Raw genomic sequence first — 13,856 nt, forward strand, 5'->3', positions numbered from 1 at the left:
CACACCAACAGTCTGAGCCCTCACTCTGTGATTGCAGGCTCATCCTCTGCATTAGCCTCCTTCACTTGCTTCCGAGAGTCCCCTCCCTGGTTCCTTCAGGCTTCCACTCCTGCTGTTCGTTAGGGTACCCCAGAGCAGGGTGTCTCGTGCTCTCATTGGCACATGTGTTGTCTGCTTCTGGCTGCTCCCGGCCCTCCAGGCTTTCCTTGGTGGCAGGAACAATGGTCTTCTCCCAGCTTCTGTGTTTCCCGGGTCTGGAAGGAACTGCTGATGCTCAGAGTCACAAAGACTTTGAGGAATATGGTCCGGAAGGGGTGTTTTCAGGGGCAGTAGATTACTTCTACAGCGTGAAACTTGGGAACTTTATTTTGGACGTAGCACTTTTAGCCAGGAACAGTAGCCACCATGTGGTCTCAGATTAGGCTGGGCCACTGCATATGTGGTAGTTTGGAGGCTGCTAGAAAGTAAGCCCAGTTAACCTGCCTCATATTTACAGTCTCTTCATTACAAAGTTGTGCTTTTTGTTTTTGGTGGTTCTTCTCAAAGCAAAACCCTCAGAAGCTACTTCATGTCACTGGTAGGTCTCCCTACCTAAGCACACATTTTTTTGCTGGTCAGTACGGGCACTTAGGACACCTGTGGGTCCCGAGCCAAGGCCACAGGGCTAGTGTGGAAATGACTTCCTAATGATATCTTCTCTGCCCAGTCACCTTCAGGTGGGTCTGGGCTACACTTTATAGGAAAAGAAGCCAACATTTCCCCTTTGGCTAGCTTTCCTAACCTCCCTGTTCACATTCCATTCAAAATTTTGAGACAAAAAAGAGTTGCCTGGGTGGCTTGGTTGGTTAAGCGTCTGACTTCAGCTCAGATCATGATCTCACAGTTCATGGTTAAGCCCCACATTGGGCTCTGTGCTGACAGATCAGAGCCTGGAGTCTGCTTTGGTTTCTGTCTCCCTCTCTTTCTGCCTCTCTCCTGCTTGTACTCTCTCTCTCTCTCTCATAAACAAAACAAAAAAAACATTAAAAATTAAAAAAACATTAAGACAAAATAAAGTTGGCAGTTGTTTTCTGATAGTACATTATGGGATATATGACCAAATTCAGCTCATGAGAAAAAAAATTTTTTAAGTCAGAGTTTTAATATACCTAAAAGGTTTTTGTGTCCAAGTCTGGAACAGATAAAACTATCCCTGGGAGAGGGGGCGCCTGGGTGGCTCAGTTGGTTAAGCGTCTTACTTTGGCTCAGGTCATGATCTCAGGGTTTGTGGTTCAAGCCTTGTGTCAGGCTCTGTGCTGACAGCTCAGAGCCTGGAGCCTGCTTGGGATTGTGTGTCTCCCTCTCTCTGCCCCTCCCCCACTCATGCTCTGTCTCTCAAAAATAAACATTGAAAAAAATTTAAACAAAAAAAACCTATCCCTGGGAGAAATAATTCTGAAAGCTGAGTTTTCTTTTTCCTTTTTTTAATTGCTTATTTTTAAAGAAATACTTTTACTATTTAAAAGAAAACAAAAATGCCACAGCTGTGGGATAATGATAACACATTGTAATTAACATCAACAGTTTGTATTTTTTAGTTGCTTCCAAAGTTCTTAGTTGCCTTTCAAGTCTCCCCAGAACAGAATAACCCCTGGTGGCACAAGAGAGTGAAGATACACTTGCTAGAGACGTGGCCCAGCGTGGTCTGTGGCTCCCAGAGGTGCTCCGTGTTTACCTTGGGTTTCCTGTCCTGTCCATCACACAGCCTCGGGGAGCATGTGTGGTTGCTGAGGAACACAGCCCCAAGCTGGGTGGGATTGCGACAGTGGTGACCAGAGGGTGGAGGCACAACTTCTAACCCTCCAAGTGCCACTGCTCATGTCCTCAGAACTCTGTTTTAAAGACCCAGAGTGTTCCTTCCACTATCACCATTAAGAGTTTGCACCAGGACTTAGATTAACAGTCTCTGATATAAAAAAGTAACATGTGAAATCAATTTGTTTTCTTTCAGGCCGAGGGGGCCCAGGACCTTCCCAGAGAGTGCCAAAATCTGGGCGCTCCAGCTCCTTGGATGGGGATCACCACGACGGCTACCACAGAGATGAACCTTTTGGGGGCCCTCCGGGCAGCGGTACTCCTTCCAGAGGGGGCCGTAGCAGCAGTAACTGGGGTAGAGGGAGTAACATGAACTCTGGCCCGCCACGGCGAGGAGCTTCAAGGGGTGGTGGAAGGGGTCGGTAGAAGTTGGGGCTGAGTATCCCAAGGCCTCTCTGGACAGTATTTAAGAACTTCTTGTGGACTTACCAAGAGAAACAAAAGGAAGCCTGCACCATGTAGCCCTGAACTTTTTCTGGGGCAGCTGAAGCCCAGGAGCCCCTAATGAGGTCGAGATGAAGACTGCTGCTGGCGACCCAGAGTGGCCGGCCTCGTTCTGTCCTGTCCACCCTCACTGCCCTGACTCCCACTGTTTTGTGAAGAGAAAAGCTGGAATCTTTTTTTTTTTTTTAGGTGTCACGCGACATGGAGCCTCCACAAATTTAAGTTCATGTCCAATTGGAAATGTTTCTATATGTACAGTTTGTCAGAGAAAAACATTAAGTTGTTTTTGTATGAATACAGAATGTGATTTATGCAAGAAATAACAGAAAACTAGTTGTGAAATGCTTGCCTTAAGGAACCCTTCGTTCCCACCGCACCCAGGCTGCTGAGGGGTGTATAGTTACAGCTTGTATCTGTGAGCACACTTGATGGGCACCTCTAAGCCGTCGAAGTTAACTTTATCTGTGAACGTTGTCTTAAATCCTCCTCTACCTATTCTGTCACACTTATTTTTGTAAGAGTGAGAAATACTTTGAAACTATAACACAGTCTGATGTGGATCCAAAGCCTTAGCTACCCACCAGCTCTGGCAGGTGGAAAATTCTACTCCAAAGAAAAAAAAATCTTCTGGCTGTGCAAGTAGGGGTTTGCCCTTGGGTGCATCTCCTGGTAATCACACTTAGACTTGAATTCTCTTGTTCCTGATGCGAGGAACCTGATGTAAGCCAGAAATTAACTACATGTACCCTTCTGATTACTGTACATCATGTCACAAATTGTTTAAGGAATAGACCAAATATCTCCTAAACAATTTTGCAAAACGTTCTCTCCTACCAGTGTTTAAGGCAGGGGATAGTTCTAGCTTAAAGCCAGGAAGTTCTCATCCCCAACAAACTCCTTTAGTTTTAAATAAATGTTAACATTTGGCCCGGTTTGGATTGGAAGCAAAAGTTCAGTTTTGATAACCCCATATTTTCTCTACACACACTTTGTTTTTATAAGAAAACTATTACTCAAAGGATATTCCCGTGGCCGCCCTAACATCTTATTACTTTGCCAGCTTCAATTTGGTACTGGAGACCAGCTGACCTGGCCAGTTCATTGATGCTGGGAGTCTCAGCGTTTGCCTAGACAGGGATGCTGGCACAGGTGGACAGATAACAAAACCCTCTTAATTGGTTCCCTGTCAATGTAAAACATAGCAAAAGGTAAGTTATTTCTGCACACACACTGCTCTTCAGGGTGCTAGAACCTAGAGACTACAAGTGAATAATTTTCACTTTGTTTTGAAATATAAGGACGTTTACCAGCATGTCAGTGTAAACACATGATTAGGAGGCTCCAGAATGCTTCAAGTTTGTGGGACGTTCTTTATTTGTCCTCCACTGGCACAGCTTAAGAAGTTGTAATCAAATTCCGATAAGCTAAAATGGGATCCAGGGACCAAACCCATATTGAGAGGCTCTTTCTGAGATTCATGTGCTAAGATCTTTACCATCATAACATTTTAGGCTTCAGCTTTAAACAATACAGTACCTCAGCAAACATAACCACATCACATTTTGAGAAAGAATTCCTTTAAAAAAAACTGCAATCTTTACACTGTAATTTACTGAATACTTAGGAACTTTTAGAACATTACTACCAAGTACATACAAGGTATTGTGCTTTGAATTTTATAAACGCTACATTTTCGGTGTTTGAATTCTTGAGAAAATGCTGGGAAAACAATTAAAAAAAATCATAACAGCATCAACATAAAAATGGGCTAAACACTGTCAGATCTTCAGCTGTGCAAATTCTAGAGAAATTGAGAACTACGACAGAGATTTAACTAGGGGATAGAAGGAGCAGCCAATGGCACAAGTTTTTTCCAATTACAAAAAAAAGTCCCTCTAAAAACATGTGCTTTTACTACAAACACCCTCTTGTTTGTCCTCTTGAGGTAGGTAAGTAGCCCTGTTTACTGAAAGGGGAACAAGGCAGTAATTCTTAGAGAATACTGGGGTGCGGAGCCCCCATGAAGTTGGGGCAGGGATTAGGACACTGATCAGGATCTAGGAATATAAATATTGAGCAAAAGGAGGCAATGCTCTATTGCTGCCTGACACACCTGTTTAGGCAAAGTGGAATCCAGCCCCAGAAAATAATTATTTTCAAACTGTGCAATCCAGTGCACAGAAAAATAGTTCTCCACCTTAGCTGAACAAGGGAATCATCTGGAGAGCTCTAAAAAAATTACTGAGGCCTGGGTTCCCCGCCGCCCCTCTCCAGATTCTGGCTGAATTGATCTGGTTCTTCAAGTAATTTTGATGTGAACTGAGACCCACTGATAAAGAATTTGAAAATCCTAAGTACATTTACTTTCTAGTTAATATAGAGCTACTAACAAAACATGTTTTCTGGACTCATCAGAATACTGAGTCCGAACTTTTTGGCAATACATTAGGGTATGCAATGAAGTCAAAGACAAGAGTAAATGCTGAACCTAAGAGGCAACGTGTCAGATATGAAAAGCATCTTACACTGCATTAGAATCAGCCTACAAAATATAAATTGCACTTTAAAAAGCAGGTAGTAAAACTAGGAATGATAAATTAGGACTTGTAGAAATTCACGATTTCCGTCAAATACAGAACTTTGCATGTAGAAGTCTCTTGTCTGGCAGGAGTCCCCAACCCAGTTCTGCCCAGGGATCTCTCATAGCATCATCGACAGATCATGCTTGGGGCATTTACTTTTTGGTCCATCGCTTTCATGTCTAATACAAAACCAATTTTCAATTTTATAAGGCACCATATTTACAATTTCACTAAAAAAAAAAGAAAAGAAAAACCGAGGTAAATGGTCTTAACTAAAGTACTTAAATAAAAACCTGGTGGCTAAATTTAGTGTTTAATTTGATACCCTTAAGAATCCACTCATTGAATGAGGAAGAATAAATTTTCGAGAGCCAAAGAAAAGGGTATTGTAGCTAAGCTACTACAATCTACCACTGGATTTCTGAAACGACAAAAGGTAGAAGTCTGAGAAAAGTCACAAGGGCAGCCAATTAAAACTGAAGAGCCATTCATTTTTTACTGCGCTCAATCTAAGACCACGGTTAACGCAAAAGCAATTTACCGTGAGTGTTTCACAGCAGTACTCTCACCAAGTCAACCACAACATCCCGATTTCATAGCACATGCAACAGTAAGGCGGAAGACGCTGAAACCGAAGAGCTTCCGAGGCGGCTCAAGTCTGTTTTAGAACAGCTGCTCAAAGGTGACAGGTTCGGTGGCACAACAACGGAGCAGCCTCTACCCAGCGCCATCTGGAAGACGGCGGGCGCAGTCCTTGGCTCCGTCCGCGCCGCGCCAGGGACCGGCTCCCGGTGGTCTTCCGACGGCGCGTCGCGGGGCCGGGCTCCGCGTCGCCTCCGTACAGGACCTCCGTCCGCCCTTGCTCGACAGCACGGGCCCCGGGGCTTCTCACACCGGCAGCGCCTTGGCGAGGCCGGCTCCCGGGCCCAGGCGCCCGAGCGCTAGCCGCAGCGCGGTGACCGCACCCCGGGGCAAGAGACCGAATAGCACGGACAGCAGAGCGGCCACCTGCACGCAGGCGCCTAGCGCCGTGAACAACGTACTGCGCAGCCCGAGCGCCGCGTACAGCGTGGCGCCCAGTGCGGCCACGTAGAGCAGCGCTGGCCGCGACGGCGTCTCCTCGCCGCGCAGCAGGCGCCCGCACGCCGCGCCGCCCCGCAATAGCGTGCCGCCAGCTAGCGCCAGCGCAGAGCCCAGGGACCAGAGCAGTGCGAACTTGCGGGCGCGCAGCAGCAGCACGGGCGCGTAGAGCGCGGCCAGGCCGAAGCAGAGCGCGGCCAGCAGCAGGCACACGCCGCTCGCCACCAGCCGCTGCGCGCGCGTCACGCTGGGAAAGCACGCTGAGGTCACTGCCGCCGTTGGCTCCGCGGGGCTCCGCGCCCACGTCCAGCGTAGACCCGCGCGGCCCAGCCACGCCCCCGCCGGCCCGCCCCCCGCCGCGGGCTCCTCCGCCTTTTCCGCAGCGAGCAGCGGCTCCGCGGCCGCCAGCCCGCCGGCTTTCCCCTGCGCCAAGTACTCCTGCAACTGGCGATGGAGGTCCGCCATTTTGGCAGGAGCGGCCGCCAGAGGGGAAGACTGGCTCCGACTTCCGGTTTTTCTCGGTCGCTGACGGAAGCGGCTCGTCTCCAGATGGCTGTTGGTCGGCCCCGGCGGGGGGGCGGGGCCTGCAGCTTGCGTGAAAGGGGCGGGGCCGCCCCTCTGCAGACTTCTGTCTGGGTTAGCAGCGGCCCAGGCTAACTGTTCCAGGTGGGAGCTGTTACTGTCTGGATTATGTCCTGTCATTAAAAGTTAGTTGTGGGGCGGGGTGGGTTGTGGCTATAAAAGGATACACGAGGGACCCTTGGGGTGGCGATGGAACAGTTCTGTATCTTGAGCTTGTGGGTATCAGTACCGTGCTGTAGTTTTGCAAGATGTTGCCATTGGGAGAATCTCCGTATTACTTAACACTGTATGCTAATCTGCAGTTCTTCATAAATTAATTTTTAAGAAAGCTTAGAGCTCAGGACTTAGGTGGTTTCTTTGGGAAGGCTTCCGGAATTGATAAATGAAGAGTTACCCCCCCGCCCCCCCCCCCCCCCCACCTACTTGCTTATCTTCTGTTCCCCATTTCATCAGAGGCTTCTTGACTCCTTCAAGACCTATGTGCAAGACTTGTTGGTCCCCCTGCCTTATATTTTTGGTTCACCTTTTTGTGCTCCTGGCGTCTTTGGGTCCCGGTCTCCTGATTTATGGGCAGATCAGTGATAAGCTTGCCCATACTTCAGTCAATTCCTAGATCTGTTCTGAGGTGGCTCCCAGGGATCCTGCTCTTCCTCAGAGCCTGTCTGGGGTTACTCACAAAGGTCACACCCAGCAGGTCTCCTCCATGGTTTCTGTGCTCTCTTGTTTCCACCTGGCTAATTCCTGCTCCTGGACGTTCAGATCTAGCCACACCTGCAACTGCCTACGGCTGACATTCTCACCTTTCCCAGTTGTGAAAGTTTATTTGTTTAAGGCTGTGCCAGCAACTCAAGCACAGGGTCTCTTTTGTCTCCCTTTTTCTAGGACTTGAAAGGCTGCTGCAAATGCACAAAGCTGTCAATTCTGGTGTAGTAAAGGTGCTTGAGAGGGATCTGGCCTGAAGCCATCGACTGAAACACCTATTTTGCTAGACTTCATAAATAGCTCCTGCAAACTTAAATATGATGATATGGAAGTCCTTTTGTAATGTAAAGGACAGTACCGGTAAGTTGTACAGCAGTCTGTTGTTGGGCAGGTCTTTGGCTTGCTTGCCCCAGAAGACCATTCGTACCCTACACTCCTTTGTACCGGGGATGAGAGGCAGTGCCTACCTCTATAGCTGTTTCCAGTAATCCTCTGTCACCTGGCTTCAGAGGCACTGATGCAGAGAAGCCGGGGTATTTTCTTTTGGCTGCACTACAGCTCCCCTCATCACCTTGGTACTAGTTTCCCCACAGTGACAGAACATGACGCTAGCTAATGGACAGGTAATGCTCTTTCCTCCTCTACCCTAGGAAGAGGCAGGTGTTCATGGCTTTCTGCTGGTGTCATCTCTGGCTTCTCAGCCTTTCTGTTACTTGTGTAACCGTTGTCCCCATTAAATTCTCTTTAATATTTTCTGTCTGATTGCATCCTGATATACATTATTCTTTCTCAACATACATTATCAACCTAAAGTGGTAAACTGAGGCAAGCTTGAATTATCAGAATTGAATTTATTTGGGAAAAGCAGAGGAATTACAGTTTGGGGAATGCAGACTTTAGCAAGCTACAGGTGACTCCCACTAAGTATTTGGGGTGTGGTGGGCTGTATTTATGGGCAAGGAGTGCAAAGATGGGGGAATCCAGCCAGAGTCCAAATGGTAAGTTCATTGGTTCCCAGATGGGGAGAGAGCCTTGATGGATGTTCCTTGGTCAGGAGATAAATTTCTGTCTTCTGTAAACTGAGGATTTAGAGGAAATCAGCTTTTCAGTTCTTAAGTTTTGTTTTCCTGAGAGCACGTCCATTTCCTGTCCTCTGGTTTCATTTTAGATTGAAATTCTTCTGCACTTGGTAATAATGGTGATCATCTTGGATCACTAACCATGAGCAAAACCATTAGGATGGCTACTATGAAATAAAAACAAAACATTGGGGCACCTGAGTGGCTCAGTCAGTTGAGTGTTCAACTCTTGATTTCAGCTCAGGTCATGATCTCATGATTATAAGATCGTCTCAGGTCATGATCTCATGGTTATAAGATAGAGCCCCATGTCAGGTCTAGATGAGTGTGGAGGAGCCTGCTTGACATTCTCTCTCTGCCCTTCTCCCACTTGTGGATGCACACACACTCTCTCAAAATAAATAAATTATCATTTAAAAAACACACCGAAAATAACAAGTGTTGGCCAGGATGTGAGCAATTGTAATATGCACTGTTGGTAGGAATAGAAGGTGGTACGGCTGCTATGGAAAACAGTATGGTGCTTCCTCAAAAAATTAAAAATAGAATCACTATGTGATCCAATATTCTACTTCTGGGTATATACCCAAAAGAATTGAAAGCAGGGTCTTGAGATACTTGTACATCCGTGTTAATAGTAGCATTATTAACAATAGCAACCTAGTGTCCATCCAAGATGAGTGGATAAGCAAAATGTAGCGTATACAGACAATGAAATACTATTCAGTGTTTAAAAGGAAAGAAATTCTAACACATACTATTACATGGACGAACCTTGAGAAAATCGTGCTAGGTGAAATAGGCCAGTCACAAAGTGGCCAGTACTGTAATATTCCACTTCTATGAAGTGGTCAGATTGATAGAGACAGAAAGAATAGTGGTCCACAAATGACTTTTTCCTAATCATTTATGCAGCTATGAGATGCAGAAGACAGTTTACTCAGGGGAAACTGGAATACCAGGAAGTTAAATAACCTGCCTACCCACCCCCCCACCCCCCGCCCAAAAGTTGGTGGTAGAGCAGGGCTGTAAGTTCTGGTTTCCTAATGCACAAGGTGATCTTCCTTAGGATCAAATTGCATGAAAGCTGACAATATGTTCAGGTTTGGTTCCTGCACTGATAGAAGGACATAATGAAACCATCCCTGGATACCACCTGCCCTCCAGCTACTGCAGCAAAATTCATTTAAAGAATCTGTCAACCCCACATCTCCACTTAGCCCTGTTCTTCCTTGAACCCTCTTCATCCCACTATGTCAGCAAAATCGTTCATAACAAGGTCACCAGACATTTCTGTTGCCAAGTACAGTAAAATTCACAGCATTGGAGATGGGGGTGTCCAGCAGTCTCTTTTGATGGCTGCTCTTCCCTTCCCACTGTAGTTGGATCCCAGCACCCATGACCCAGAGGGGAAAGGGGGCTGAAGCAAGCCTTTTATTTTACTGAGGATTTTCAACTTGACCTAAGGAAGCAGAACCCACTCCCCAAATCCAATCTCTACCTCAAGGGAGACATCCCTAGAGCCAGGCAGTTCCAGGTGTTACCCACGCTCCTTTGCGGTGTTTCCAGAGTGGCATCTCCCTTCCTTCCCTGTCTGCAGTGGCCCATTCCTGCTCAGTAATGTCCTCCTGCACCCGCCCAGGCCTCGCCCTGAAATGCCCAGTTCACTCTTCCTTCAGCACAGCGATGTGCTGGCACCCACCTTCTCTGTGCAAAACTGAAGTCTACTCATTTCTTTTCTTTTTAATTTTTTTTTATGTTTTTACTTTAATTTTGAGAAAGAGACAGAGTGTAAGCAGGGGAGGGACAGAGAGAGAGGGAGACACAGAATCTAAAGCAGGCTCCAGGCTCTGAACTATCAGCACAGAGCCTGACATGGGGCTCAAACCCACGAATCACGAGATCATGACCTGAGCCGAAGTCGGATGCTTAACTAACTGAGCCATCCAGGCGCCCCATCTTTTTAATTTTTTTTATGTTTATTTTTGAGAGAGAGAGAGGCAGAGCATGAGCAAGGGAAGGGAAAGAGAGAGAGGGAGACACAGAATCCGAAGCAGGCTCCAGGCTATGAGCTGTGAACACAGGGCCTGATGTGGGGCTTGAACTCACTAACTCTGAGGTCATGGCCTGAGCCAACGTCCAACAGTTAACCGACTGAGCCACCCAGGGGCCCTTCTACTCATTTCTTCTTGTGCCTAACATTCTTCAATAGCCCCTCTGCTTCTAAAAATTGAATTTCAGATTCCCTATCTGGCATTCTAGGCCTGCCCCTTTAGACCCCAGCAGCTCTCACCCTGCTCTGAGGGGCTCTTTCTGGGGCCATTGGGCCCCAGCAGCTGGGTGACTCCTCTGGCTTTGCTAATGCAGGCCCTGCCCCTGGGCTGACCCTCTCCCTTCCTGAGGCCCCTTGCCTCTGGGTCACCCCTTCATGATCCACACAGCACAGTGGTCTCCTGTGCACTGACTGTGACACCTCCAAGGCCTTGAGGAGTTTCCTTTTTCATTTACTAAAAGCAATACCTAACTGCTTACATACTTGTGATCTTCTCAAGTCTTATTTCTTTGCATCCCTCCTTCTTGGCCCCCAACACTCTGCCCTGGTTTTGTTGGATTTTCTTGTTAATCTTGAGTTGGGTAAGCATCACGCTTTGCGACACAGAAGACTGCATTGCATAGAGGGCTCCACAGGGTCACCGGGCTGCACCATCACCTCCAGATCGCCTGACCCTGCTCACCTTCCCCAGGAGGGGCGGCAAAGGACTTACCGATCAGATGATTCCTGTCCATCCTGATGGCTGGCTTTGGGGGGGGGGGGCAGCAGAGCCTGTAGACAGCTGCTGTCCTGTAGACCTTTTGCTGTCATTGCAGAAATGCTCTGGACCTGTGCTGTCCAGGTTCGTAGCCACTAAGCACATGTAGCTCTGGGTGCCTGGAAGGTTGCTCGTGAGACTGAAGAACTGAACTTTTTAATTTTAATTCATTATTTATGATATTATGATTTACACATAGGACCTAAGTAATATATAAAATATATTACTTCATAATGTATTTCAATTCATATATAATTATATAAATCCAGTCATGTTTATAGTAGCCACACGTGGCCAGTGGCTGCTGTATTGGACAGTGCAGTGTGGAGCATACTGGAAATGGGGGGTATTTTGGTGATCATCATGACTGGGGGCTGCTACTGGCTTTGGTGGGCATTGGTGAAAGGCAGAGTGTGTGGCTGGGACAGCTTGTTCCCCCACAAGAGGGCTGTAGCTGAATGTCCCATGTGAAGGCACCATGCACCCTGCTGCCTGCCCCAGCAGAGGGGCTGCCTGAACAGGGACCTTCAGCTGGGTTGTCTCCTTCAGCTTCAGCGGGAAACCAAGGAGATGGGCCACCTCACACAGGAGCTGGCTCACAGCAAAACTGGAGTCCCCGTCACAGGATTTCTCACTGTTTAGCAAGGCTTTGTGGTGGTTGGCTTGCTTAACCTGAGGGCGCCCCTGCTGTTGCCTGTGGGGGGTCTGCCCTTGTGCACCAGCGCCCTTGTGGGTGGACCTGGGGGCAGAGAAGCAGGCACTGCCTACTTCCAAAGGAGGACTCAGGGGAAACACACAAGCTAAACTGAGGGTGCCTTTCTATGGGCCAGACAGTGAACATAGCTGATCTTGTGTGCTGAACTTGGAGTTTTTAAAAGTACACATTGTCGGGGTGCCTGGGTGGCTCAGTCAGTTGAGCATCTGACTCTTGATTTTGGCTCAAGTCATGATCTCATGGTACGTGAGATTGAGCCCTGCGTCGGGCCCTGCACTGACTGTGCCGGAGCCTGCTTGGGATTCTCTCTCTGCTTGGGATTCTCCCTCTCTCTCTGCCCCCCAACCCCTGCCCCACTCACTCTCTCTTCCTCTCTCAAAATAAGTAAATAAACTTAAAAAAAATACACACTATCTTCTTCTTTTGCAATATTATTAAAATTTTTTCTCAAAAACTTCTACATTTACATTTTTTATATATGGCAAATCTGTACAAAATTCATCTGTTTATCTACAAAATAGTATATGAGAATGTCTTTTTCTCTAAAACATCACCAATACTAAGCATTATCATTCTTTTAAGTTTTGACAATGTGAGATTCATTCAAAAAATATTTTATAAGAGCCTACTATAGTGCAGTCTCTATTCTAAGGTTTGAGAATTAGCAATCATTATACAAACAATCTCTACCTTCAAGGAACTTGCATTCTAGTAGAGAAAAGCTGATAATAAATAGAAAATATGTGTTATGATATTAGATAATACATATAGTATGTTTGAAGTTGGTGTTGCTATGAAGGAAAAATGAAACAGGAAATAGGCAATAGGGAGTATGGTGTTAGTGATGGGACTTTTCCACTAAAAATGGTATCCCACACACATCTTTATGTACATTGCTTTTATTGTTTATTAGGCCCATATGTTTATTGGGCCTTTCTTCATTTTTCAAAATTATTGAAATAAAATTCACATACAATGTTCTATTAGTCTCAGGTGTACAACATACTGATTTAACAGTTTCTGTTTTCTGTTTTTTTTTTTTTTTGAGAGAGAGAGGGTGCAAGTGAGTGAGGGTCAGAGAGAGAAGGAGAGAGAGTGAGAAAGAAGTGGAGCTCAACCTAGGGCTCGTGTTTTACCTGAAGCGGGGCTCAAGCTCACCCAGTGCAGGACTAGAACTCATGAACTGCAAGATCACGACCTGAGCTGAAGTCAGGTCCTTAATGACTGAGCCCCCCCAAGCACCCGACTTGACAGTCTATCCATTATGCAGTGCTCGCCATGGTAAGGGTGGTCACCGTCTGTCACCGTACAATGCTATCACAAAATTATTGACTATATTCCCTATGTTGTGCTGTTCATCTCCATGACTTACTGATTTGATAACTGAAAGTTTGTACCTTTTAATCCCTTTTATTTATTTCACCTGTCCCCTCATCCACCTCCCCTCCTGCAACCATCAGTTTGTTCTCTGTATTTCAAGAGTCTGTGTGTTGGTTGCTTGGTTGGTTTTCTTTTCTAGATTCCACATGTAAGTGAAATCATATGCTATTTGTTTTCCTGGCTTATTTCACTTAGCATAATACCCTCTGGGTCCATCCAGGAGTTGCAAATGGCAAGATTTCATACTTTTTTATGGCTGAATAGTATTCTACTAGTATCTACATACTAGTATGTATAGTATTCATACTATATATATACATGTGCATATATGTATACATATACATACACACTATTCTTTATCTGTTCATCTGTTGCTGGAGACTTGGGTTGCTTCCACATTGTGGCTATTGTAAATAATCCTGCAGTAAACACAGGGGTGCATATATCTTATCAAATTAGTGGTTTTGTTTTCTTTGGGTAGACACTCATTCATGGAATTACTGGATCACATGGTATTTCTAATTTTAAGTTTTTGAGGAACCTCCATACTGTTTTCCACAGCAGTTGCAACCAATTTACATTTCCCCCAACGGTGCACAGAAGCTTCCTTTTCTCCACATTCTTGCCA

The 13,856-nt window shown here is 46.2% G+C and overlaps 2 protein-coding genes across 8 annotated transcripts in view; one reads left to right on the plus strand and one right to left on the minus strand.

Moving 5' to 3' along the window:
- Positions 1-2,628, plus strand: part of WDR33 (WD repeat domain 33) — a 107,724-nt gene extending 105,096 nt beyond the window's left edge. For 6 of the 7 annotated variants that reach the window (XM_027056070.2, XM_015062487.3, XM_027056069.2 and 3 more), the window contains one exon: positions 1,991-2,628. In XM_027056070.2, coding sequence (XP_026911871.1) covers positions 1,991-2,167 — 177 coding nt within the window. In that variant the 3' untranslated portion in view covers positions 2,168-2,628. The remainder of the gene's footprint in view (positions 1-1,990) is intronic. The other variant, XM_053214848.1, reaches the window with a different exon arrangement.
- Positions 2,629-3,648: 1,020 nt separating this feature from the next.
- On the minus strand, positions 3,649-6,471 carry SFT2D3 (SFT2 domain containing 3). The gene has a single exon (XM_027056076.2). The coding sequence runs from the start codon at positions 6,423-6,425 to the stop codon at positions 5,769-5,771; it is 657 nt and encodes a 218-aa protein (XP_026911877.1). The 5' UTR covers positions 6,426-6,471; the 3' UTR covers positions 3,649-5,768.
- Positions 6,472-13,856: the final 7,385 nt, after the last annotated feature.

The sequence above is a fragment of the Acinonyx jubatus genome, chromosome C1, assembly GCF_027475565.1.
Source record: "Acinonyx jubatus isolate Ajub_Pintada_27869175 chromosome C1, VMU_Ajub_asm_v1.0, whole genome shotgun sequence".
In the NCBI taxonomy this organism is placed as follows: domain Eukaryota; kingdom Metazoa; phylum Chordata; class Mammalia; order Carnivora; family Felidae; genus Acinonyx; species Acinonyx jubatus.